The sequence below is a fragment of the Pempheris klunzingeri genome, chromosome 17 (assembly GCF_042242105.1).
Source record: "Pempheris klunzingeri isolate RE-2024b chromosome 17, fPemKlu1.hap1, whole genome shotgun sequence".
Classification (NCBI taxonomy): Eukaryota; Metazoa; Chordata; class Actinopteri; order Acropomatiformes; family Pempheridae; genus Pempheris; species Pempheris klunzingeri.
This window is the reverse complement of record NC_092028.1, coordinates 13,986,840-14,009,983: the sequence shown is the minus strand read 5'-3', so window position 1 is coordinate 14,009,983 and position 23,144 is coordinate 13,986,840. Positions and strand designations below refer to the sequence as shown.

The following is a 23,144-nucleotide window of genomic DNA, read 5'->3' as shown; positions in this document are numbered from 1 at the left end:
GTGGAGGCTGGTGCGGAGGGATGAGAGAGAGAGAGAGAGAGAGAGAGAGAGAGAGAGAGAGAGAGAGAGAGAGAGAGAGAGAGAGAGAGAGAGACTGTGCGCGTTCAGGCAGGACAGGAGGGCGCGCGGGACATCAGCACACCGGCCGGGTCAAGAAGCTGCAAGGATGGAGATCCGACCAGACAGGTTTAAGGCGGTCGCGGGCAAAACTCTGGGGAAAATTCACAGGTACACACCTATTTCAAATATTCCTGACTACACCTCTGACTTTTCCCCCATTTCACGCGTTTGCTGGGCTTAGTTTTGTTCTGCGGGACACAGCAGCCCATCATGCTGCGGGTTCCCATCCTCTCTCTTCCAACCAGTAACTCTCCAGTGAATAAAAAAAAAGTTTGTTCAGTATTGATTTTAACGACTTACGGATTTAAGGCGCAAATATCACGTAGGTAGCGGCTAAAGTCCAGCTTTTGCGCAGCGCACAGAGCAGAGATTGGATAAACAGAAGTGGGTGAAAAATTGCTGATGGGAGAAAATGTTTGGCTGTCATTACATCATTGGTTCATTTTTATCCGGTACCTTGTGGGGAAAACAATCAAATTATGGCAGAAACTATCAGAGAAAAGCACAAATAAATGATGGGGATTTTATCGGAGGTGTGTAGTGAAAGTGCAGGGAACTCAACACAGAGTGCATGTGGGACTGGAGAGAGGTTTTCTCCTCGTGATTTGCAGCTTTACTGCCTTCTGTTTTTCCTGTAAAGAATGACATGATGCTGTTGCTCTTGTCAAATTTGGCCCAGCTCAACTTGACTGTATTGGTGTTATAGGCGGGAAGAAAGTGTGGTTACATAATGTTTCCGTGCGTTACTGGCACGACCTGGCTGAATGAGAGCGATGATAAGATGGGACCTCTATCTATCTATCTATCTATCTATCTATCTATCTATCTATCTATCTATCTATCTCTAATTTCAGGGCAGCCTCTGACAATGGTTACCTCTGTTTTTGATCAGTGAACTTTAAATCTCAAGCCATTTACCAAGGAACCTAACTTCATGAGTTTTTATTGTACATGAAAAAGCCAAGTCTGAGACATAGAAACTATTATAATAAACACAGTTAATACAGATATCTATTTTTAGAACCAATTAATGTTTTGAATAATTTTTCTGGTAAAATTTGTAGCTTCTCGGTCTTAATTTGTGATGTACATTGTACTCTGTCATTTTCTGAAAGAAGTGCAGCCATATAATAATGAAGTATGTGCCTCTGTATCACCTCTGTATGCTACATACGGTGACTCTTTAAGATGGATTATGAGGAAGGAGACCATCACTAGTTCAAAAAGTACACAGTCACTAGTTTGTGACTGTGTTGCTTTTAAAGAAAAGTTCATGTGTTAAACCGCCTGATGATATGTAAATGAAATGCACATCATCACAAAAGTTGCAACACGGACTGGTGTGCTGACAATACTTCTGTAAAAAAAGAGAGATTAAAGACACTGATAGAACCTCATGCAATAACCATTGCTTTAAGCTTTCGCTCTCTCAGGATTTGAGGTAGCAACCAAACGTATAAATCCTGTCCTGAAATAGCTTGTTTTTCAGTCCAGCTGTCGAGCCACGCAAATCCCTAAACTCTCCCCTCCCACTCACTCCATCCCAGCCCATGTCACTTCCTCCAGCCGCTCCCTCCCGCTCCATCCTCCATCCATCCATCCATCCGCCATCCATCCACTGAGCCATTGAGACACCAGCACGGACAACTTTCAGCCTATCAGTATGTCCCAGATTAACAGACATGCAAATCTCAGGCTTTTTCTCTATTACTGGTCGTGAGCCATGCATGTGCACGGCCACAGCTGATGCTATGAGAGATGATGTGTAAGATTGGATCCAGATTGGTTTTAGTGGGCGTTTCCTCGGCTTAGTGAACTCTGATTTTATGTGGCCAGAGTGTGAGGTACAAGCAATGGTTTCCATAGAAAAGGTGGATAATTTTTGATCAGTAACAAGTAGAACATTTGAGGCGTGTGTGTGAGTGCAAATGTGTGAATATGTTGTATCTTGAACACAGGACATCCCTGCAATGTGAATAGATAAGTGAGTCTGTGTGCAATCTCACCACCTCACAGACAAAATCCCTCCTGATGAAAGCAGCCAGGAGTTCATTTATTATTTAAACATTTTCTCCATCAGAATGCATCTCCTGTTTCTATATTAAACTCCACTAGGTAAGCATAAACTTCAGCACTGTAAGGTCAAGTGCACTTTACATCTCTAGTCTCACTATTCCCATTTTTAACATCTTCAAATGAATGTCTAAACATCATCATCTATTCATCTCCTCGAACCAAGGAATTACTCCACAGGACTGCATGAAATATAATCATACAACAACCTTCATCATCATTTTGGCTGTAAAAGTTTCTAATAGTTACCCACAGACAGTTTGCATCTCATAAAAAACGCCAAATACAGGTTTATTAAAAGACCTTCAAATGAATCAGCCATTTGTTTGAATCAGCAGGATTGCGAGGCTACACAAGAACAGCTTATGTTTCGCTCTGCACAAGGCAATACAGAATATAACAGGTAATCCATTTTTAATCCATTTTACTTGCGGTGCAGTGCTACATTTTCAGTTACCTTACACCGTGGTCTGAAAAGTGGTCTGAATAAAATATTCAAATAATAAGGAGATGAACCTTTTTACAATTTAGGCTTTGGCAAAATAATAGAACTGCAACATTTTTCTAAACATTTTAATCATTGTTATAAATGTAAGAATTACCGTCAATCGTTGTTTTATGTAAGACACTATGTTCTTGACATTAATACTTAAGTATTACACCCAGAGACAGAGCAGCTCTGCTTCTTGACTTCACTTCTCTGTGCACAACCAGAAGGGTTTTCTGATGAATGAAGGGTTCGTATCACATTTTTGGAAACATGTGAAATTAAATTTTGCAGTTAACTTACCTTTGTCACGTTTACAGATTAGTTCAATATAAACACATGTGATTATGACAATGGCAGGGATCATGTTAAAGCAACTGCACTGGCTGTCAAGGGTAAAGATGATTACTCTGCTGGCACTTGCGTTCTCTATCTTGATCTTTTGTCTGTCTGTCTGTCTGTCTGTCTGTCTGTCTATGCCATTGTGTCATTGTTGTGTGTGAAAGAGAGTTCATTGAAAGGGTCTACACAGATGATGGATCTGTCAGGGATGAGCAGTTTGGATATGCAGCTACAACCTCTCAGCATGTTCAGTAATTGGCAACAATGCTGTTTGTGTTGATGATGTTAGTGATGCTTCTCTGTTTTATATTATGCTGCCTCCAGGTAATTGTTGGGTTTGAATTTTTTAAAAAAAACCCACTATGGTGCACAACAGAACAGGGAGGCAAAAAACAGGAAGAGAAGAAGATTTTAAATATATGTTATGACCCAGCTCAGTTCATCATTTGCTGTTTGGAGAAAAAGTCGTGAGAAGCAGTGTGTGTGTGTGTGTGTGTGTGTGTGTGTGTGTGTGTGTGTGTGTGTGTGTGTGTGTGTGTGTGTGTGTGTGTGTGTGTGTGTTATGTAGTCAGCACTCACACGGTGATTGAGTTATATTATGTGAGTATTTAGATAATAAGTCTATGAAGGTCACACGTGTGGGTGTTTGAACGTTTTGTGTGTGTGTGTGTGAGTCCACAGGAGAGAGAGAAAAAAAAAAGTGGTGTGACAGGATGGGGAGGAGGGTGGGAGGGTGTCTCCCTGGGTGACATAGTCCCACTGAGACCCAATCTGTTCACTTCAGGGAGAGTGAGCTGCTCATGGAGGAAGGGGGGAGACACCACTATCGAAATTACAAAATAGATGCAGAAATTTCAATTTAAAAATGTAAAAAAAAATCCTTATTGTTCCCATATTTCCAAGCGCCTGACCTGAGAGATAGACGGTGAATAATGAGGAACTAGAGTGGGAAAGCTGACACGAGGAAATAAAAGCAAGGTTTATCTATAGCACAATGGAGGATCAATTCAGCACATGGATGTGGACAAATAATGGCCAGGGCATCTAACGTTATATAATATTTTTACTGTCAACCTCCATCGCCGTCTCTCTCTCCCTCTCTATCATCCTCTTATCGGAGGATTACGCAGAACGCTTTGTGAATTGGTGAATTTAATATACAGGGTAACAAAAGTCCCAGGTCATCAACCAGCACGTGAGACTCACCGCGTCCTCTTGTCATAGCTGATATATAATTGCAAAATTCTAAATATTTCCTCACAATTAGACTTCAAATGTGGAAGAACAATATTTAGTAGAGATTGTCACTGCTTATGAAGAAGAACATTAATGGTCTATCATAGTGGCTGTAAGTATACATTATTAAATATTACATAGTTACATAGATTTATGTATGTGTGTTCTTAACAGCTGCAATGATTACTTAACTGTTCAATTAGTCAATTGACAGACAATTCATTGGCAACTATTTTGATTATCGAATAATAGTTTTAGTGATTTTTTTTAGGCAAGAATGCCAAAACATTGTTACTTACAGATTATCAAATGTGAGGATTTCTTTAAACTTCTGCAAACTAGATATCTTAAACAAAACAATTAATTGATTAATCAAGACAATATGGTCAGATTGATGAAAATTTAATAATAAATAATATTCAAGCTAGGAATGCAAAAACATATTGTTTAAGAAAGATCTACTGATGATATTCTCACAAGTTATGTTAATTGAATGAAATGTTAAAATCCAGTATGTAAAGGCCTTGAAGTCTTTTCATTTCTTAGACTAAATCGCTGTAATTGACCTTGACAGGTTGACTTGGAACATTTCATGTCAGGTTTTATGTTGTAGGTTAAACTTTGCCTCTCGTGTTCAGGTGAAAAGCACAGATATGAGCTCAGTATGAGGTGTGAGTAGTTCCTGATGAGCCTGTTACTGTTGTAATTATGATATTTCAGAGAGCCTGAGGTCACGGGACTCCTGCCTGCTCATGCTCTCTTGCTCATTAATTGCTGCCAGCTGAGACCAATCAGGTCTTCGCTATGCTAACAAGAGAAGCTACATCAGCTGAATGGAAGCTCACGGTATTTTGAGCCTCACACGAAGGCAAATGTCCGGAGACAAAGCTGCTTTTTTCTATGTGCGTCTCGAAGAACATGCAATTTTTACCAACCAGTACAAAACTGTAAACTGAAAGTACCACCAAACTCTTTTTATTACCACATTAAAACACCATATTAGAAGCAGGAGACCCTCTGCTAGTCAGCTATTTTGAGACACTTACACACACGTTAGGGTGAGATTGCCCTTTAGTGGGAAGCATCTGTAATTAACAGTAATTTCTGCTTTGGGCTAGCCTCGTTAGCTGGTAGCGTATGTGTGGGTGTCAGGCTGCAATCTGTCGCAAGGTTTAATGAGGATCCTCCTGCAAGTTTCGCTTACTCTGAAGTACGATGGTGAGCTCCACTCAGGGAGCAAGCCAGCACATTTGTGTAGAACAGAGATGAATACAGCCAACAGATTCAACAGAAAACACTTTTGTTTGTGTCACATCAGCTTTTTGATCAACTTTTTTCTTTTGGCTTTTTGACTTTTTGCTGTGATTAACAGAATTGGAAACAATCTCATCTCTCTCTGTTTGCTGTGTTCAATACACTACGGTGCACCGGAGCTGCCTGGCCAGTGCACTTTCCACCAGATGTAGTTATGTTATATGCCTGCACGTGCTGCATCTGAAACAATTATGAATTAGAGGCTTGTAACAGTCCTTTTATTTGCCCTTTATTTAGTAAATCAGTCAAACAGGTAAAAACAGAGAATTCCTCGGTGTGGAGTACTTTCCCAGCTCTCTGCACAGAAAAATGTGTTTGTAATAGACGAGGCAAAGACTGGACTAAATGTTTGCCTTGAAACATAAAATAAGTGCATATAAGTGATGGCAATCTGATTTACGAAAAGGACTAAAAAAAAAAAAAATGAATGAAGAGCGTGTCATGATAGAGGGAGAAGCATGTTGAACCACACCCAGCGCTCGTCTGTCCCTCCATATTCATTTCCGGAAGTAAATCATTTTTGTAATCCTAATCTGAATGTTGTGACAGATTAAGAGAGAGAGAGTAAGAGAGAGAGAGAGAGAGGATGCAGCCTCTCTAATCTCCTACAAATTCCAAAATGTTGCTTACCAAAATATTACTCTTGTGTTGTTCATTGTGTTTTACTTGACAGGATGTCTCATGTTTCAATTTATACATCATTATACTGCCATATTTGTTATCTTTTTTGTGTATTGGGTGATTACTAGATGTATAAAGAGATTATGCAGAGTATGCTGGGGTGGAAATGGGGGAGGGAGTGAAATCCGCATGCATAACTAAGAAATGTAACGACTGGATGGAAGAGACAGTGTATATGCAGAGAAGCAGATATACAGGCTAGCAGATAGATAGATAGTGACAGATTATGGTGTAAAAGCTAGAGTGAATTATTTATCTCACCCAAAAACACATCAATAATTAACCAGTGTCAGAGTCTGACTTGTCTTGTGTTAGTGAATAAGTTATCTTGCAGTTTCGGTGTGCTGAAGAGCCAGAGAGAGATGAATTGTCATGAATGTTTGCTTCACAAACAAAGCAGCGTTCAATGCAGTAAACACTTGTTTTGGGAACCTATCGAAGCTCAAATTTGGAACAATCTTTTAAAAATGCAACCATCCTCGTAACATGGAACAAATCCTTGTGGTTATTGTGCCTGTTTCTGTGCATAATTCTCCAGCTCACTGACTAACTGGATCAGCCCAATGGAAAGTGGACAGCTGACACACGAGTGCGCTTCGCTGCGAACTCATACCCCAAAACACGTACACTCATCTTAAAACAAATATGCGCTGAAAATTGTGGCGCTATGTCTGAGAAAATCAAACTGTATAAGTAGAAAGCATGTTCTTAAGTCTGCCGTATGCATGTGTGTGAGTGTGTGAGTGTTTCATAGTAGGGGTGTGTTGGTGAGGGTACTGAGGTTGTAACACACAGATGGCTGCTCTCCTGACTCCTCTGTTTGACTTCTGTGGAAAAAGGCAACACTTGCCATTTGTCGAAAAATGGTCTCACACAAATCGATTTACAACTTAAGAAAATGACAAATATTAGTCTACATTTATAGTTTAAATCAAAAGCAGGAATTCCCTCATTTACCAAAAAAAAAATCTTTTTGACTAAATCTGTAACAGAATGGATGTATTTTTGGAGTATTGATTAGACTCTCTTGATACATTTAGCAGTTCAGTGAAATATAAGCCTGTGAAGGCCTCTGCTCCTCTACAAAACTTGGTTTTCAAGTTAATTATCTCTGATTTTGCATCCGTCCCCACACTCATACACTGTCTGAATGACCTTCCAGTACAAACACACAAGCCTGTCCATTCGGTAACACGATGTGGTTAGATGTCGGTCACCAGAGAGCTCCTGTTTGTGTCTGAGAGGGTGGACATCTTGAACAGCACCAGTATGGCAGCGTTCCCTAGGCGTCCTGAAGGAGCGGGCACGGGGGGAATGTGCTGTCGTGGCTAACTCTGCTCCTCGGCTAGTGACAGCTGCTTCCACACACTGAGACATGCTGAGTCAGACACGACCCCAACATGGTGCATGTTGTCTGCATGGAGGTGTGTGTGTGTGTGTGTGTGAGAGAGAGAAAGAGAGAGAGAGAGAGAATGAGAGACATATTACGTATTGTATGCTGTTCAAATTATATTTTGCTTTCTAGCTTTTGATTCTATTTTATCTTAATTTTTATTGATGCTTTGGCAACATTGTTTCCAAAACTTTCATACCACTAAAGCCAAATGAATTTATTGGGTTGAGACAGAGAGAGAGTAAGAAAAGTATTCAAATACTACCAAAAAAAGTTTTTAAAAAAATGTACCCTCTTTGCCACAGGATGGAAATAACACAATAAACCCATAAGATGTAACATCTTCCATGCATTTGTGAAAACAATTGCTCCAGAAACGCACAGAGCCATGTGGTGTCTGGAAAAGGCTCTGAGAATTGTTGGGAAATGTGGGAACCATGTTTCCCACATTTCAAGCTCTTACATACAAACAGATTTGTTTTAAGAGCATCAGTGGCTCATCTGAAACTGGAAATGTTACCCATGCTCCCAGGAAATCCCCCTTATAGTGACCGTTTCCATGTTATGTAAGTTTCTGTCCCCAGTGGAGGTGTGCATCAGTGTGTCACCTCACTGTCACCTCTCCCTCATTCCCTCTTTTTCATGAGGAGTGTCTCTATGAGTCTTTTTTAAGGGGAATGCCAGTCTAAATTTGAGTACTGAACTGAACAGGTATTACATTTGAGGCATGTATCAGCACATTATAATCAACAACAAAGAGATTTATGTCCATAATATATTCTTGCAGTGTTGCACTGTGAAAGCAGGTCATCCCTGTCAATCCTGTTAGACAGTGTTTGCAGAGGCTGGCTTGTAGTTCTCCTTCCCTGCACTCTGTGTCTCCTCTCAGGCTGATTGAGAAGCGGCAGCCCAATGGAGAAACCATTGAGTTATCAGCGGAGGGCCGTCCTGAGCTGGTGGAGGAGAAGGAGCTGCCAGTGGTGGACTGCACCTGCTTTGGCCTGCCGAGGCGGTACATCATCGCCATCCTGTCTGGCCTGGGGTTCTGCATCTCTTTTGGCATCCGGTGCAACTTGGGTGTGGCCATTGTAAGCATGGTCAATGACCACACTGTCTACAAAGGCAACAAGGAAGTGCTTGTGGTGAGTGACTCACATTTATTGTATCAGTCTGTATTTGAATCACATGAAAATAAAACTGCTTCTCTGGTACTTTATTTCTGCTCAGTTAAGATTTGTTTTTTAAGAAAGAAATGAATTGGGAACTCAGGCCATTTGTACTTAAAGTGAATATAAGTATATTCGGTGTTTTTTGGAACTAAAAAAAACCACCATCATGCAAAAAAAAAAGTCTTATGTTGTCTGTTATCTTCATTTAGAAGTTACTGAATTTTCTAATTGAATTGAGTTGAAGTCATATCTTCTTTTCTCCAGGCAGCACAGTTCACCTGGGACCCTGAGACAGTGGGGATGATCCATGGTTCCTTCTTCTGGGGCTACATCGTCACACAGATCCCGGGTGGCTTTATATGTCAAAAATTTGCAGCCAACAGGTGAATGTCTTCACATTTATAATATCTTCTCCACTGTGTGTCTTACTGTAATCTGAAGCATTTGTTTCATCTTCTGGTCATTGTTGTTCTGCTGTTGTTATTATAGAATATTCAGTCTGAGGCGTCTTGTTTGTCTTTTGTGTGTTTAAGAGTGTTTGGCTTTGCCATAGTGGCCACATCCACCCTCAACATGCTGATTCCAGCTGCTGCTCGCTGCCATTACAGCTGCGTCATACTGGTCAGGATATGCCAGGGCCTTGTTGAGGTACAGTATGTGTCTGTGTGCACGCATGCTCGCAGGACTCTGTGTAAACTGTTCCTAAATGCATGAGGGTTACCCTGACTGTTTTGTGTCCTTAAGGGTGTATCATACCCAGCCTGCCACGGGATCTGGGCCAAGTGGGCGCCTCCTCTTGAGAGAAGTCGATTAGCCACAACAGCCTTTTGTGGTAAAGTTTCACAGCTTATTGACTCATTTCCCCAGAATTCAATATCTCTGTTATCTGCAGAAACTTCAGGATCTCCACTGGAATTTAATTGTGGGGGTTGTAACATGAATATGGATTCCTGCAAAGTTTAAGTGGTGGGCATGTGGATTTCCATGGAAACTTAATAACAATGTATTTTTGGTAGCATTGTGAGTGCAAAGATGATTAGATGATTTGAGGAAAAATTGGTTATTTGTTGCTTTTCTTTATGTGTGATGTCTTCTTAGGATCCTATGCTGGGGCGGTGGTGGCCATGCCTTTAGCTGGGATACTGGTGCAATACACTGGGTGGCCTTCAGTATTCTATGTCTATGGTTAGTACTCTTATATTCAAATATGTGTTTTATTACATCAGCCATATTAGTACATACACTAGCACGCTTCAGTTCAGATGCAACTATTTCCAAATATATCAACTAGTGTTTTTCTGTTTTCTCACAATCTAGACTGAATGGCAGAGCCTTTATGTAAATCTCAAGGATTTACACGTGTCTGCATTAGATGTTCAAAGTCTTTAAGTATAAGGTTACATTGAGCTCACATTTTTTGGAATTCAAAAAATAAAGATTCACAGTACTTGCAGTCTCACCTTTTTAATGCAAATCTAGCCTGCAACAGCATGTCCCAAACCCCAAATTTCTTCCCAACCTACTGCTGATTTGTAAAACTTAACACAATTGAGCTTCACAACATTAACATAAACCTGGAGGAACTATGAGTTGCCACTTACCGTTTTCTCACTCTATCTCTCTCGCTACTGTACCCTTCAAGCCAGCTGTATTGCTCTGTCTCTACTATAGCCATTTGTGTGTCTTCTGTTTTCTCTCCTCTTTCTTCCTCTCCCAGGCAGTGTTGGGATATTCTGGTATATGTTCTGGATTCTGGTGTCGTATGAGAGTCCTGCAGCCCATCCCACCATCACACCGGAGGAGAGGAAGTACATTGAAGACGCAATCGGAGAGTCTGCCTCATTTCTTAATCCTCTCCATGTATGGCCCTATATGATGTTCATGTGATGTTCATGTCTTTGTGTGTCAATCTAACACTGAGACTTACACTAAAACAGTCAGTTGATCCCAGTAATATTTTTTTCTTCTTGGTCTCAGAAATTCAAAACCCCATGGAGACACTTCTTCACCTCCATGCCAGTCTACGCCATCATTGTGGCCAATTTCTGCAGGAGCTGGACCTTCTACCTGCTGCTCATCAGCCAGCCGGCCTACTTTGAAGAAGTCTTTGGGTTTGAGATCAGCAAGGTGAGAGTATATCATCTGTACCAGTCATTGCCTGAGACTGGGTCGGGACCCACACGTGGGTCGCAGGGAATTTTATTCAGGTTTATAACTAGAGTTTTGAGCTATATGATGGAGCTTGTTGGTAGTTCTACTCACTATCGTTTCACTTCACTGTTTCTGCGGCTGCCGTTCTGCAGACGAGTGCCTGTTAACACTCACTTTGTCTCATTTGTTGAATCTTTAAAATGTCCACATTGTTACTAATGAGAAGGCAGTTAAATGCATTTATTTGGTCTGAATTTATAAACTATTTAAAATGCGTTTATGTTTTCAATAATATGTGCGTAAAAGTTGTGATGTAACAAATGTATATTGCTTCAAAATGGCAGGTTTACTTATTCAAGATAAAAATGTGGGTTTTGGTAATGGAAGGGACAAGATTTTCATTTATGCGCAAGTTTGCTCTGCTCACGATTTATAGGACTATTTATTGGCCTTTTGTGAATTGGGTCTGAGTGGTTTGTCATTTTTAAAAACTGGGTCTCCAGAGAAATTGTTTGGAAAATGGATCTATGGCTATTAAGACTTTCCTCACTGAAGCTTGAGTTTATATACTAACAATTGGAATATGACCACAGCTAAAGACATACAATAGCTTTGCTGGATTCGCGAGTCCTAAATCCCTGTAATCAAGTGAAAAAGTGAAACATTATAAAGACCCACAGTTAAAACGGCCACGATTAAAAAATAAATCTCAGGTTGAAAAAATACAAGCATATCCCTTTGAGTCCCTTTGTTGTTTCTGTGAGTCCCAAATTTTATGAGCAGTTTCAGGGGATCAAACCATCAATACAGTTCCAGACTCACATCAACAAAGCATCCAAGAGTGAAGATTACACTATTCCCCCCCCAGACACTAATGTAAATTAATGTAGTCCTGTTTACATCGTGTATTTTTTCTTTTGTGTGTGTAGAAATGACCTAATTTTTAAAAATTTAATAAGAGTCTGAGACAAAACAATCAGCATCTTTGTGGGTATTTCGCTTGTATTTGATAGGGACCACAAGACCAAAACAACACACCAAAGTGTTAATATACGACCTCCTATTCCCTCCATCACTCAGATCAGCTTATCTCAGTTCAGTTCAAAGGAGCATAATTCAGCATAAACATTTACTAGTATCCAGATCAATCTAGCGACAAAGTTGATCTGAAATAGGAGAAGTTTATATCTTGAGTCTCCCACTATATCTAACACTGCGGTAATGAAAACACTTTTCTCACACACATACACACTCTCTCTCCCCTGTCCTCTTTCAGGTGGGCATGGTGTCAGCTTTGCCCCATCTGGTGATGACAATCATTGTGCCTATTGGAGGCCAGTTGGCAGACTACCTGAGAACCCACAACCTGATGTCCACCACCAATGTCAGGAAGCTCATGAACTGTGGAGGTGAGTGTGTCAAAAGGGAGGAGGGTGGTGGCTGGAGGAGGGTGAGGAGGACAGACAACAAGAGGGGAAGGAAGGAATGCAAGAGCAGAAACTGAACAACACACATCAGTTTAAAGAAGAGCATCTCTAATTTGTCATTTTGATCCAGCTAAAACTCAACTGCAACTACTTTCAGTTTGTGTTTGTGAGTGATGTTACATGATGCATGTTTGAGACCTTGAATATTTTGAGATGCTGTAGAAATAAAGAAAATTGTATGTTTAGTATTAACATTTAAAGATGGTGTAACTCAGTGGAAATTTTAACACTTTGCTGAGGTTTGAGGAACTCAGAGTCTAGAATATTACAATTTTCAGAGAAGCATCCAAGTTTTAAAGTAAACTAATCACCTGTTTGGGCAAAGCGTAGCATAATATCTGACCGCTGAGGCACATTTGTTAAGACAAACACTCTTCATCTTGATTTTTGGGGTTGCTGAAGTGAAAGCAACATAAAGCAAAATGAGAGACTTTGACTGCAACAATCAGCAGAAACTTTTTGTGTGGTAGCGAGAATACAAGTGTGTAATGTCCCCCGGCAATATTAAAGCAAAATTAGCAACAAAATAAACATTTCATAGATTTATTTGTTAATGATCGTCATAATTCAGTGTTTGAAGTGCAGCAGCTACCAGTACCTGAATCACATTAGTATTTTAGCACAGTTTAAAGGTCCTTTCTTCATTTCAATCATAATGCACTGCGGTGCAACAGATAATCATTGCTGAATGAGACATTAATGAGACAGAGTATAATATTGTGGATAGTGGTTCGTTTTTGATGTGTTTAATTTGGCGTGTTTCAGGTTTTGGGATGGAGGCCACCCTCCTGCTGGTGGTGGGATTCTCTCACTCGAAAGGTGTTGCTATTTCCTTCCTGGTCCTCGCTGTGGGTTTCAGTGGCTTTGCTATCTCAGGTGAGGGAGATGTTATAAACTAGTATGGCGAAAACCTGATTTAATCAAGTTGTTATGTGACCGTACAGCAGACAAACACAGTATAAAACAGTAAATCTTGTTTGTTTAATCCATGAAAGACGAAATGTAAGTTGAAGTTTTAAGGGTTGTGTGTTGGACGATTTCCCGGCTGGGACCCATTGCCAACCAACTAGTAGAGACTCCAGGAAGTCACTGCTAAGAAATAGTCCAGCACATAACCACCATAAAATAACAACCTATCACATGTACACTTTACAGGGCTGGCTGTTTCCCTGTTTCCAGTCTTTGTGCTAAGCTAAGCTAACCAGCTGCTGGCTTTTGCAAAATCTTTACTCTGCAGACATAACGGTTGTATCAATCTTCTCATCTACTTCTGCAAGGAAGCAAATAAGCGTATTTTCCAAAATGTCAAACTATTCCTTAAACACTGATGCGGGCTGGCTGGGCTGCATTACTTTACCTTTACTCTAACCATAACCATGAAAATCTGCTTCAGTAACACTGAGAAAAAAAAAACACTTTAGAAACTGGGGGAAATCATGTTGTGTGCTGTTTTCGTTCCTTCACTCAGGGTTTAACGTAAATCACTTGGATATCGCCCCTCGATATGCCAGCATACTGATGGGCATCTCAAACGGGGTGGGAACATTATCTGGAATGGTGTGTCCTCTCATAGTGGGAGCCATGACCAAACACAAGGTATAAACCATTCACTTTATAATGCCACGTATGAAACTGTCAAAATGTAAACATTTAACGGAAAAGGAGATTGAACTCACCCATGTTCCATACCTTTGTGCATCATTTCAGACACGAGAAGAGTGGCAGTACGTCTTCCTCATAGCTTCCCTCGTTCATTATGGAGGAGTCATTTTCTATGGTATGACTTGACTTTGAATATACTCTTTTGTAAGACACATGTTGTCAGTCAGTCTAAACACTGGTCACAATCTTTCTCGCCAGGACTCTTCGCATCAGGGGAAAAGCAGGCCTGGGCGGACATTGAGGACACCAGTGAGGAGAAGTGCGGTATCATCGATGAGGATGAACTGGCCAATGAGACAGAGGAGCTCTACCGCGGAGGCGGGCAGTACGGGGCCATGGGCCAACCAGTTGTCGGAACCAATGGAGGGGGCGGAGGAGGAGGAGGAGGAGGAGGAGGAGGAGGAGGATCCGGGTCTGGGTGGGTGTCGGACTGGGATAAGTCTGAGGAGTACGTACAGCCGCCGGGATACAACTCTTACATGTATGGAGGAGAAGAGGAGAGGGAGCTGACATAGAAGATAAAGAAAACAAGATAAAGAAAAGAGGAAGATTGTGTTTGGAAAGGGATTGTAAGAGAGTCACTGCTATACTGAATGGACCTGCTGTGTGCTTTTGTACAATATTTACAATTGCACATAACAAAAGTATGGATCAGATCCATTCCATTGTCTTTGCGTGTGTGTGTGTGTGTGTGTGTGTGTGTGCGCGTGTGTGTGTGTGTGTGTGTGTGTGTGTGTGTGTGTGTGTGCGTGTGTGCGTGCGCGTGTGTGCGTGTGTGTGTGTGTGTGGGCATGTGCATGCAGATGTTAGAGTGGTTAATGTACACAAACACATACAGTATTAATTTGCAAAAACTGAACTCATATCCCAGACTTCCTTCCTGGTCCTGAGCTCGTGGTGATTGGTCAGGAGTTCTGTTTCCACAACATTACCAAGGAGATTGTGTGTGTGTGTGTGTGTGTGTGTGTGTGTGTGTGTGTATGTGTAAGTGTGGTGGGCTTTTTGCCTGTACAGCAACTCTCTCAAGCCATTGGCATTGTGTTGTATTTAAATTTTCATGTGTAAGCCACACATTAATTCTTTTGCTGGGAAAGCACCTTAGGAGCCTCGGTTCTGAGCTTACAACATTTTCTGAATTATTAAATACTAAATGTGATGTCACTACAGTGCGTACACTCAGTGGTCTAGTCTATATTACTCTCTAGACTCTCTGACATAACAGAAACTATAGTGATCATATGATAAAATCAATACACAAACTAAGAGCAATCATGTCCATGTTTCCTTTGCCACTGAACCATCACGTTTCCAAAGCATGCATAATTAAAGTGTGCTTGCATGTGGTAGTCAACATGATAAGAATCCGTCATGATTAAAACTACTCTCAGTTATTCACTCAAAGAGGGAAAAGGTGCTTAGGTGTTGTATCAGTCTGTGTTTGTGTGTGTAAAGCTGCAAAAGCTTTTGTTACAACAGGATCCCCTTTGTGTGTGTGTGTGTGTGTGTGTGTGTGTGTGTGTGTGTGTGTGTGTGTGTGTGTGTGTGTGTGTGTGTGTGTGCGTGCGTGTGTGTGTGCGCATTTGAAAGTGCAAAGGCGTGCGTTTGAGCTTATGCACAAAGCTGCATGTGGTGTCTAGCTGAATCTCACCTGGGTCTGACCTAACTAGGTCACGTCCACCCAAGCTCATGGGTCACATGAGTAATCATCTGACATTTGTGATTTTCCATTTAGTGTGTACGCTCCCATTAGAGAGGCGGCCCAGAATGACAAGTAGAGTGTGATAGTTGCTTAACTGTTCCACTGTTTAACCAGCGTGGAATAACAGTAAGAATATTCCCCGGCTTCGCGGCACGTGCTGCCTCTGTTTCTGCCTTTTTCTGTCTCTGTGGCTGCCTCTCCTTCTGTCTTCCTCTCTGAGTTTAACGGGATCTTCTCTGTCTGCTCCTCTCTGTTGGTGCCGTTTCCACGTCTTTAGTACCTACATGTCAGTCATGTTGAGTTGGTGGGTCAGAGCTGTTCAGATTGTCTATGTGTGTGTGTGTGTGTGTGTGTGTGTGTGTGTGTGTGTGACAGTGAGCGTGTTGTTGTGTTGGGTGCAGGTGCTGAAACATTGTGCGGTGAGCATGATTTAATGAGCACAGCCGTGCAGTACCCCGCCATCCCTCTCTTCCTTTTACACACAAACACAGGATGCTAATTTTATGCAAGCACAGTCAAGTGCACCATGCACAGTGTGCAGAGGGAGTGGTGGCACACTATTTGGTATTTACATGGCTGTAGGTGTGAAGCGCACCCATGGAAACAGGGTGGGATTAGGAAGAATCTATTATCATACATTATCAGAGGGAGTGTTAAGGTTTGGTAACAATCATGGCCAATCACACCAGCTCCGCTCATGCCCTTCTCATCTTGACGCACTGACAGCTGGGTAATGGAGTGGGGAGTCCAGAGGTGCTTCTCCTGAGAGGAAACCGGAGAGGGACTGTCGTATTGTACAAGCTGCACAGTACAACTCTTTGCGCCAGCACATACAGTAGATAGAGCCAACATACTCAGACATGAAATAACAAGCACATGCACACACGACCGTGGCATTCTGCGTATACTCACCGCACACAGTCATTTTTTTAAATTAACAAGTACATTTGCAGACAGCTCTTTTTCAGATTAAGATACTAATTCTATTTGAATAATAGAGGGTTTGTGATTTGAGGTCACTTTTGTGAGAAAAAAAAAATTACAGCTGGAATGTTAAATTTTTTTTTTATTTAAACGAGGGTAACGGTATGTCAATAAAATATTTTGAAAAGTGATTCTGTTTTGAGTGAAACGTCTAAAAGTGATGAATGATAATTCCTGTGAACAATTTTATTTTTAAATGTTGTATCGGTGTATTTCTAATCAAGTTTCTCTTTGTCTCAGTTTATGGCTGTTCCGATGTTGTCCTCCTCCTTCTTGATGAAATGTGTGGTGGGAATCAGTGAAAATTTAAAAAAAGAAAAGGAAATGATCATATTTAAACATGCAAAAATGTGGAAAATATTCTATGTATAGAAGATGTATATGTGAGATATCCTTGTGTATAATAAAATCTAAGCAATTTAAGATGATGTCACTATTTCAGCACAATCATGTCATCAGTATTTATCACCTGCCACAGCATGATGACGCATTAAATTAGTGTTGAATTTTTTCTTTTACATCATTACAGTGCAATGTCAGTTCTCTGTCTTTCTCTCAGGACAGATGGACGCAGGATTATCTCTCTGATTTTAGGCAAAGATTAGACAGGAGAGCAGATGCACTCAGTGGGAGAGTGAGGGAGAAACATGGACGTCACAGACCAGGGAAGTGAGGATAACCAGAGGGTGCGGCGTGATGCCTGCTCTGTGTGCCCACTGAAGGGCAACTGAAAATAAACCACTTGAAATCGATATACACTTAACTCAATTTTTTTAAAACATCTGTGAGCATTTGTCAGTCAGCAGTGTAAATTTCAAACTGAGCTGCGGCAATTTTCAGATTCAGAAAATTAATGTAATTAGGTGTTTTGGGTGTAATATTATCTAGTTTTCCAGGGAGCTAGGATGAATCATAATCATTCTATCTAGTCAAAACAATTATCATAATATAATTAATAATGATTTGCTGATTCGTTTTTGATTGTTTCAGTTTGGTCTTTATTTTGAAAGAATTCACCGGAAGTGTGAGCGCTGTTGCAGTCCCTCACTGTGGCCACTAGGTGTCAGTAAATGTATATGATCTATAGATTCAAATTAAACTGTAAGTGTGAGCTGGTCCTCTCATTGCTGCTACAGCAGCTCTCAAACCTGCAAGAATTTATCTTTTGGCGACTTGGCGTCAGCAGAAACAAGCTGTGAGCACAACTTCAGACATTAGTGCCAATTTACAGTGCAGCTACATCTGGAGACCCTCCAGCTGAATGTGAATCTAATGACTTTTAGCCTTGTTTTTGGTCTCCACCAAATCTTGAGGGTTAGATTCTGTGTCTTTACCTGAAGATGCTCCCCTATGAATACCAGACAGTTAATCTGTTGTCTGTTGTGTCATTGTGTTATCTATGATAATAATAATAATAATAATAATAATAACAATAATCATCAACATAGTAATAATAATAACAACAGTTTGGGGTTGTTGTTGTTGCCTTTTACCAAACCCCTTTCACATAGTAGTCCATTAAATGGTTCATTGTTATTATCCATAAATATTGATTATAGCCATTTGATATGATACAGTTATTACCAAGACCAATATTACTTTTGTTATTTGTTTAATAATCACACTAAGGTTGATTTGGCCGTGTTGATACTGATATGTAATTGTAATGTTGTAGTTCCTCACTGAAGCCACTAAAGAGAAGTGAACACAAACTCACTTCACACAGGTCAACTGTAAACTGTCTTGACTCTAGTAGAAACATCTTTACCAAAATTAATATTACTACTATTAGAATTTAGATTTTGTCTTCGTAACAGTCACTCTTATAATGAGCTGATAATATTTGTACTAATATTATGTTCGCAACAGTCACTCAATATGTTTCTATTAATATCTACTATGAGGATGATATTAATTTAAACGAAGTGTTGTAGTTCCTCAGTTTGACCTCTGGGGGCAGTAAACACTCATTCTAACTCCACCATGCAGTCAAACTCCCGGAAGCAGACGCAATACCATACTGACACTTCCGGTAAAAACTTTCAAAATAAAATAATCAGTGACATCGGCGTTCACAGCCCAATGTGTAAATAAAGGTGCGCAAAGCATTCAAAAAGATAGTACTTGTTGCAGAAGTTAACAGTTTTTGTAAATGGGTGATAATACAGATTAAATCAGTATTTACAGGAGTTTATGTGATGGTGAACAACAGCACAGTTATCTGCCTACGGAAAGGCGAGAAGTTGAGACCAACCATCGGAGAGGTCACGCCCAATTACTCAGATGGAGCTACTCCCGTTCTGATTGGACACATTTCCAAGAGGTGGGCGGGGCTACAACATAAAACTCCCCTGTGATTGGGCCGCTGCGACGTCTGTCTGCCTGCTGTGTGTTCATTGGCTGCTTGGCGAGGGGATTAACGTGAAAACGCTCTGCTTTACAATGAACCTCAATGGAGCCTTAATAGGAACTCGCACGAATTCAGGCGTTTTAATTTATTTATAACATGAAGTTAGATTTTTACCAGTAGCTTCCCAAAATCTGTCGTTCGTGTTTTCACCTGTAATTCCAGTGAGAAAAACAAGTTGCGGACGGAGCCTGAAGTTTGTCTACAAGTGTTTTGAATGAGGAAATCGTCTAAGGCTAACGCGATGTAGCAAGCTAATCTCATTTATACCCTCGTAAACTCCGCTACAATCTCGCAGACTGTAATAAATCCCACGCAGAGGTAAGTAGGTTTAAACAGCCCCTACTTTTACCACCGGCACTCATTCACATCGAGTCGGTAACTTAAAATTAAGACCCCGTCTGATAGTAACGTTAACCTCAAATCTGGGTCAGTCTCTTCGCCATGTCAGTGTGGGGAGGAAGAGGGTAACATCCACTGCTTAGGTGTGCCAAGTGCTGTGAAATCACGTCTACCTGCTTGTTTAATCCCCTCCAGGCATGACCGAGTACAAGCTTGTGGTGGTCGGGGCAGGAGGTGTGGGGAAGAGCGCCCTCACCATCCAGCTCATCCAGAACCACTTCGTTGATGAATATGATCCAACCATCGAGGTGAGAGAAGAACCACTGCACACTGAGTGAATCTGCCTTTTTAAGGGTTAGACATGTTAGTGGAGATTAACCAATGCACGTGTTGCTCTTTTATTTTGTAAGTCAAGAGTTGTTTTGAATAACAAGTGGAAAACAGGTACTTGGATCCTTCCCTGTCACAGTATTTAATTGTGAAGCCTGAGGCAGGAGACACAATAACGTGTTTGCAATTTAATGTTATATGTGTATAAGTTGTGCTACAAATTAGGCAACAGTGCAGTGAGTATTTTGGTGTCTTTATAAAACAATGTGGGCTGAGCACTAGTGTGTGCATGATACAATAAATAGCTAAGAAAGTAAATGTAGCACAACAAAATGTGAAAATACTCCATTACAAGTGTCCTGCTAACTTGTATAAAAGTGTTTGCAATGAAATGTACTTAAATATCAACATTAATTAATGAATTATGCAGAAGAATGGGCCCTGTCAGAGTCAAATTATTATTATATATTACATTATAGGATTATCATCACTGGTTCATAGATACATAAGAGGCATTTTAATGTGGCTCGAGATTTGATTTTAACTTCTTCATACGCTCCTTGGACGTTATTCAGTAACAATGCATCATGTTTTATAAACCGATGACTTGTTTTGTGTCTAAAACCTTACAACAACAATAACTGTCATATAAATGAGGTAGTAAAACATCAGCGGTGCCTTAGTAAAGATCAGGACATACTGTCACAAATCCACAGCGAAAAAACATGTCAGAAACTCTCTAAAAGTTCATTTAAACTGGGTAATACCTGGTAAAAAAGCCTTAAAGCATAGCAAGCAGCCATATTCAATTCAAATAAATGCTTCGGACAGAGAGGTCATCACTGTTAACTCTGCTGTGTAATCTGTTTTGTTCATAAGTCAGTTAATGGTATAATTTCATGGTTAATGTTTAAAAAAAAAAAAAAAAAAAATTCATGTTTCTGCAAGTTCATTGGAAAAAAAAAAATTCCATTCAACGAGGTCTTGTTGTTACACGACCATGTGAAAGTAGAAAAAACATGACGATGATGATGATGAAATCCACTGTCTGGATTTCTTGCCAGACGTGCTGCTTGTACTCTGGGTACTGCTTGCATGATCATGTTCATGCTGTGTTCCAGGACTCGTACAGAAAGCAGGTGGTGATTGATGGAGAGACCTGTCTGCTGGACATCCTGGACACTGCAGGTCAGGAGGAGTACAGCGCCATGAGGGACCAGTATATGAGGACAGGGGAGGGCTTCCTCTGTGTGTTTGCGATCAACAACACCAAGTCCTTTGAGGACGTTCACCTCTACAGGTACAAGATGCTTCTGGCATGCTTCTGCATTTACCACCATAGTCTGGTGTCAGTGATAAGATGACTGGATGATAAGATGTTGAAACAATGCTGTCAAAGAAGGACAAATAGTCTAATAAAATAGTGTGTGTTTAACTCTGTTGTAGTACCTTATACAGCTGTGTCTAGTGTCCTGCCTAGGTTCAGACAGTAGCGCAATAAAGACCACTTCCTGGCAGGAACCGCACTTGTAGCCACGCTCATCTACAGATTTCAGAAGATTACAAATAATTGCAAGTTCTGCAAAATCATTTGTGCACTAGAGTCTGGCTCACAGTTTTAAACTGATCCAAAAACATGAAGCAGTTCTAAGGATCAGTGATTGTAACCCACTGTTCAAAAAGTAGGATGGCCTCCATCTCTTAAGTGCTGTTGCATGTGTCTCTTTGTCAGAGAGCAGATCAACAGGGTGAAGGACAGCGACAGTGTTCCCATGGTGCTGGTGGGGAATAAGAGCGACCTGAGCACTCGCACGGTGGAGACACGCCAAGCGCAGGAGCTGGGACGAAGCTACGGAGTCCCATTTGTGGAGACTTCTGCCAAAACCAGACAGGTACACAAGTTTAAGTTAAGTTTGAGCAAACGAGACGTCTGCAAATCAATATCTGAAATAACATTTTGTGTGACAAAATGTCGTGCAGGGTGTGGAGGAAGCTTTCTATTCGCTAGTCCGGGAAATTAGAAGATACAAGGAGACCAACCGCAGCAACAAGAAGAGCAAGAAGAACACGCAGAGACGTTGCATGATACTATAGCAAACCACACACACACACACACACACACACATGCAGACACACACACACCAGCAGCATCCCTTACAGCACTTGTTTGTTTCATGCTCCCCTTCGCACGCTGTCCCTCCCCTCTCACGTTGGGGACATCCAGCATGGCTGTGGACAGGGAGGCAGCCATGGCAAAATCCAACTGCTGTCACAGTTTCCACTTTGAGTATGTCACCACAAGTTTTGCCATTTATTCCCCCACTGTGCAGTGTCCATTTAACGCTGTGAATTCAGTTGGTTTTTCTAGTTTTTCTTTGTCAACTAGAAACTGCAGTTGTTTTTTTCAGTGAAATTTTTTTTCTGTAAAGAGAATCTTCTTTTTCTTTTTGTAATTTTTCTGGCCAGTTATTTTTTTTTATTTTATTTTTTTTATTTTTACAGACAGTTCAGCCCCTGATGGCTATTTAGGGGTTGAGGCCTCACATCAGTGTGTCACTGCACTTTGCACTGTTACATCGGCTGATGTGTTCAATCCAAATCTCCAAACCTTTTTAAGGACTTCACGTTCTATTTAGGGTGGGGAGATCTGTGTATATCTGACTTCATGTAGTCCAGCAGCAACACGAACACTGTCAAATTGACAAGGATACAGTTTTACTGTGAAAACAGTTTGCTTCCAGATTGGTCAAAACTTTTTCGAAGCTAGAAACTAGGCCTCAAATTTGTGTTCCAGACTCCTAGGTGCACTTTATTCATTTCCTGTTATGTGTTTATTGTAGACTTTAGGATTAGTTTGTGCCATTTTAAAAGTTTACTCAGGAATATGGTGTTTTTTATCAGGAACTGAGGAATAACAGACCTGAGAGCTGTGTCAAATGATTGGTTGAGATCCTGATGCTCGTGTCCATCATTTCATGCCATCATTAACTTGCTGTTTGAAGTGTCAGCCCTGCTGTTTGTTCCACACTGTATTCCAAAGTCCACTTTTAATGCAATTTGTACATCAGCCCCAGTGTTTACGCTAAACCACTCTCTACCGGAGCATGTAGTATGTGCAAATATCGATGTGGTACTACAGACAAACCACATGAGCTGCGATTACATGGACCCTAATATACCACTAATGATGAGAATAATTGCCCAATCAGAATAAAAATGCCTAATTTAACCAACTCGATCAGAAACATTTAATCTGGTTGAGGTGGG

General features: G+C 40.8%; 3 protein-coding genes across 3 annotated transcripts in view; all 3 read left to right on the top strand.

The window, feature by feature from the left end:
• The first annotated feature begins 153 nt into the window (after positions 1–153).
• Positions 154–14,630, top strand: slc17a7a (solute carrier family 17 member 7a). The gene is made up of 13 exons (XM_070847320.1): positions 154–228; positions 8,536–8,788; positions 9,080–9,198; positions 9,349–9,463; positions 9,560–9,647; positions 9,914–10,000; positions 10,533–10,675; positions 10,793–10,942; positions 12,243–12,375; positions 13,219–13,329; positions 13,922–14,049; positions 14,161–14,230; positions 14,314–14,630. Exons 1-13 carry the CDS (start codon positions 167–169, stop codon positions 14,628–14,630), a joined length of 1,776 nt encoding a protein of 591 aa, XP_070703421.1. The 5' UTR covers positions 154–166.
• dhrs7b (dehydrogenase/reductase (SDR family) member 7B) overlaps positions 14,367–23,144 on the top strand; it is a 100,149-nt gene continuing 91,371 nt past the window's right edge. Inside the window, exon 1 of the mRNA XM_070847322.1 lies at positions 14,367–14,379. The gene's annotated coding sequence lies outside the window, so the exon portion shown is untranslated. The remainder of the gene's footprint in view (positions 14,380–23,144) is intronic.
• On the top strand, positions 19,262–22,276 carry LOC139216179 (GTPase KRas). Its single transcript, XM_070847242.1, has 5 exons — positions 19,262–19,526; positions 19,743–19,855; positions 20,999–21,177; positions 21,610–21,769; positions 21,858–22,276. Exons 2-5 carry the CDS (start codon positions 19,745–19,747, stop codon positions 21,969–21,971), a joined length of 564 nt encoding a protein of 187 aa, XP_070703343.1. The 5' UTR covers positions 19,262–19,526; positions 19,743–19,744; the 3' UTR covers positions 21,972–22,276.

Bases quoted from the DNA above. Each gene is read 5' to 3' on its own strand.
- slc17a7a (XM_070847320.1), top strand. From the start codon at position 167: ATGGAGATCCGACCAGACAGGTTTAAGGCGGTCGCGGGCAAAACTCTG. The intron at 229-8,535 runs GTACACACCTAT...GTCTCCTCTCAG, and splicing joins ACTCTGGGGAAAATTCACAG to GCTGATTGAGAAGCGGCAGC. The intron at 14,231-14,313 runs GTATGACTTGAC...CTTTCTCGCCAG, and splicing joins TGGAGGAGTCATTTTCTATG to GACTCTTCGCATCAGGGGAA.
- LOC139216179 (XM_070847242.1), top strand. From the start codon at position 19,745: ATGACCGAGTACAAGCTTGTGGTGGTCGGGGCAGGAGGTGTGGGGAAG. The intron at 19,856-20,998 runs GTGAGAGAAGAA...GCTGTGTTCCAG, and splicing joins AATATGATCCAACCATCGAG to GACTCGTACAGAAAGCAGGT. The intron at 21,770-21,857 runs GTACACAAGTTT...AATGTCGTGCAG, and splicing joins CTTCTGCCAAAACCAGACAG to GGTGTGGAGGAAGCTTTCTA.